Source organism: Elgaria multicarinata, chromosome 11 (assembly GCF_023053635.1).
Source record: "Elgaria multicarinata webbii isolate HBS135686 ecotype San Diego chromosome 11, rElgMul1.1.pri, whole genome shotgun sequence".
In the NCBI taxonomy this organism is placed as follows: domain Eukaryota; kingdom Metazoa; phylum Chordata; class Lepidosauria; order Squamata; family Anguidae; genus Elgaria; species Elgaria multicarinata.
The window spans coordinates 21,170,629-21,174,463 of record NC_086181.1 but is presented as its reverse complement, the minus strand read 5'-3'; the positions used below and the strand labels follow the sequence as shown (position 1 = coordinate 21,174,463).

At 39.1% G+C, this 3,835-nt stretch overlaps 1 protein-coding gene across 1 annotated transcript; it reads left to right on the top strand.

The window, feature by feature from the left end:
- Positions 1-366: 366 nt before the first annotated feature.
- Positions 367-1,308, top strand: LOC134405344 (olfactory receptor 11A1-like). Its single transcript, XM_063136589.1, has one exon. The coding sequence runs from the start codon at positions 367-369 to the stop codon at positions 1,306-1,308; it is 942 nt and encodes a 313-aa protein (XP_062992659.1).
- Positions 1,309-3,835: the final 2,527 nt, after the last annotated feature.

The following is a 3,835-nucleotide window of genomic DNA, read 5'->3' as shown; positions in this document are numbered from 1 at the left end:
GACTGATGTGACTAATAGAATAATTGTAACTTTTTCCTGTTGCCATAGTTCTTTAACTTCCATAGCCAGTGGTGTATATTTCCCTCTCTTTTCCTCTTCCTTTTCTGCAACATTTTCATCATTAGGTATTGCTATGTCAATGAAGTAGCTGCATTTTTCTCTTTTTTCTATAATTATTATGTCTGGTCAATGGCATAGTATTGTCTTGTCTGTATGAATTGTTCTGTCCCAGTATATTTTATGATCTGCATTTTCCAAAATGTTTCAGGTGAGTATGTATAGTATGGTGTAGGCTGTTTGATGAGGTTGAATTTGATGGCCAGTTGTTGGTGATTGTTGTTGTTGTTATTATTATTTTGACTCCAGATGTTCATCATACTACAGAACAATCAATCAGTCATCACAGAATTTATTCTCCTGGGATTTGGGAATCTTTATGGTCTACAAATCCTTTTCTTTATGATACTCTTGGCTATCTATATGCTAACTCTATCTGGAAACATCCTCATACTAATTACTGTAGCAGCCACCCGGACCCTTCACACACCCATGTATTTCTTCCTGGGCAATTTCTCCTTCCTGGAGATCTGGTACACAACTTCCATTGTACCTAAGATGCTGAGGACATTCCTTACAGTACACGAAGCCATCTCTTTATCTGGATGCATTGCCCAATTTTATTTCTTTGGCTCCATGGCAGTCACTGAATGCTGCCTCTTAGCAGTGATGTCTTATGACCGATATTTAGCCATCTGCAATCCTCTTCGCTACACATCTATCATGAATGTCAAAGTTTGCTTTCAGATGGCAGCCGGCTCTTGGATAAGTGGATTCCTGCTTTCCATTCCACCCATTGTGTTGATTTTCAGGTTACCATTTTATGTCTCCAATGAAATAGATCATTTCTTCTGTGATTTTGCCCCCGTTCTTAAGCTCTCCTGTGCTGACCCCCATGTGGCCGAGGTTACCACATTCACTTTAGCAGGAATGGTGACAATAGTCCCCTTTTTTCTCACAATAGCTTCATATGCCAAAATTATTTCCACAATACTTAGAATTCCATCTGCTAAGGGGAAGCAAAAGGCTTTCTCCACATGTTCCTCTCACCTCATTGTGGTGACACTTTTCTATGGCACTCTAGGTACTGTTTATGCAGCCCCCTCAGCCAAACAGTCTCCAGTGCTCAATAAACTTTTATCCTTGCTGTATACTGTGATCACCCCCATGATCAACCCTGTGATCTATAGTCTGAGAAACAAAGAAGTCAAAGATGCCCTGAGGAAAATAATCTGTAAAAATCCTGGTTAGCCCTGCACTGCCACTTCCATTGACCCAGAGATGATGTACAAGGAAACCCCAACTGAGGTTGCAATAGAACAGTAATCACAAGTCATGGTTTTATTCTGAATTGAAGTGGGAAGGACAGTTTACACTTCCACCACAGGTTTTAAATTATGTAGGTTAAGAATTAACCCCCTGCAAAACAAGGAGCCTGCCCAGCTTTATTTCTGCCTGAGGTAATGACCTGAAGTTGTAAGCTCAGTGTGCAATTTATGTTCCAACAGCTTTTTATTAATGCCAGGACTCATTCCTGGAGTATACAATAGCAGAAAGAGTCCTTTATCAGCTTAGGACTCTGTGGATTCCCCCATTCTGTTCATTATTTTTTTTTTGTGGGGGGGGGTCCATTCTGCTCTATATTCTACTCTTCCTCAATTCCTGTTGAACTAGAACTTCGAAAATAAATTGGATCTTGTGCATTTTGCCACAATGTTTATTTCTTTCAGTTGATCTGATTTTTCTTGCTTTTGGAGGGGGGGGGGTATGAACTCTGGATGGATGAATCTGTCAGTTTTGCTTTCTCTAATACGTTCACACTTTAAACCTGAAGTTCTTTGCACACTGTGTATGAAGATATTTAAGATTTTTGGTAAATTTATTTATTATTTATATTTATTTGTTACATTTATATACTGCCCCATAGCCAAAGCTCTCTGGGCGGTTTACAAAAGTTAAAAACAGTAAACATTAAAAGTATACAAAATTTTAAAAAACATAAGAACAACAGTATAAAAGCAACAGTATCCATTCTCATCAAAAATTAACCGAAATGAAATTCCCACCCATCTAGATCATCCAAATTGAATACATACAGTTATTCCAGCATGGGTATTCTCACACTGTACCCATCAGCCACATAGCTTTTAAAGATGAGGACCCTGTCTAAAAAAAAGTTGGCAATGCAAATTCAGCACCACAAAAATGGTTGAATACAGAGGGGGCTCATCTACACCAAACAGGATATTCTGGTATGAAAGCGGTCTATAAAAGGCAGGAGCCACACTACTGCTTTATAGCAGTATTGAAGTGCACTGACAACTGTTTGGGCCCATTGACACATACCATATGCTGCTTTCATACCACTTTCGTAGTGCTATATCCTGCTTGCTGTAGATGTGTTATGGGCCCCAACAGTTGTCAGTGCACTTCAATACCACTATAAAATAGTAGTGTGGCTCCTGCCTTTTATATACCACTTTTATACTGCTTTCATCGTGGAATATCCTACGTGGTGTAGATAAGCCAATGGACTTAAGCCAGACACTTGGGCCAGGCTAGATGAATCTCTCTGTTTTAGTTTCTCCCACATTCAACTCAGTTTAGCTTTAATGGATGCTCTTTTATTGGCTGTCCATTAAACATCCAATGTGAGGGACTCTGTGGCTCCACCAATGTTGCCTTTATAGTAGGGATGTGCAGAATTCAGGTTTCCAGGATCTACTTTGTTGTTGTTGTTTTTACTAGATCCCTGAGATACACTGACCAGAGCTAGGGTTATATTCATAGAACCAAAGTATTCTGAGCTCAGGAATTTGTTTTGTGTACCAGAACTGAATGGAGCTTACACTTCTTCCACACAAAAACCCACTCCTGGTTTTCTTCATTTCATCTGAATAATTTAAGGCAGAGGGATTATGATTAGACAACTGAGAGTTCTTGCTGATCTACTGCACATTACCGAAAGATATACTAGTGTAACCACATCTACCTTTAGCCCACTACAGAGAGCCAGGATATATGTCCCTAGAGAGCTCATACACTATTAATTCCGTCGTCTTCTTCTTCTTCTTCTTCTTCTTCTTCTTCTTCTTCTTCTTCTTCTTCTTCTTCTTCTTCTTCTTCCAGGTTCATTAGCCTGTACCTTGGTTGCCATCACCACAGCCACTATGGGATAGCAATAGTGCCATCCAGTTGGAATAGAGTTCATGAGATAGCCATTTCCAAGTCCCCCATGTTTCACTCAACACACTATTACATTCACCACAACAGGTACAAGAAATGTCTAGTATTTTCCTTGCTGCATCTTCAACCATTTAATGTAAAATCACCTGGTGTTAAAAGTTGTAAACTTTCATCTCCAATCACAAGGCTGATGCCATAGCCTACAGCTATATAGTGCTACAGTATGGCAGCATGGCTGATGAGCAGGTATAGATGGGATGAGTTAAAACAAGGATAGGACTCAGAGATTACCATTTCTCCAACAACCCAGAATTCACTATTAAAACAACAACAACAACAACAACCCTTAAACTGGTTTTCAAGCATCATAACTCCCTAGGCCCTGTCCTTCAGGACTCCTCAAAAGTATGTTAAAAATGCATACATTAGGATAAATGTCATCATATATTTATCCTAAAATATTCATACAGGCTTTAAAAAAAAATCCAAACTGATGCAGAAATGGAGTGAACTCAATGTTGTAGAAATGAGAATCTCAGCAGAATCTAACTTGGCAACACTACATGAATATGTCAAATGCTGACTATTCATA

Excerpts from the sequence above, each read along its gene's own strand:
- LOC134405344 (XM_063136589.1), top strand. The coding sequence starts at position 367 with ATGTTCATCATACTACAGAACAATCAATCAGTCATCACAGAATTTATT.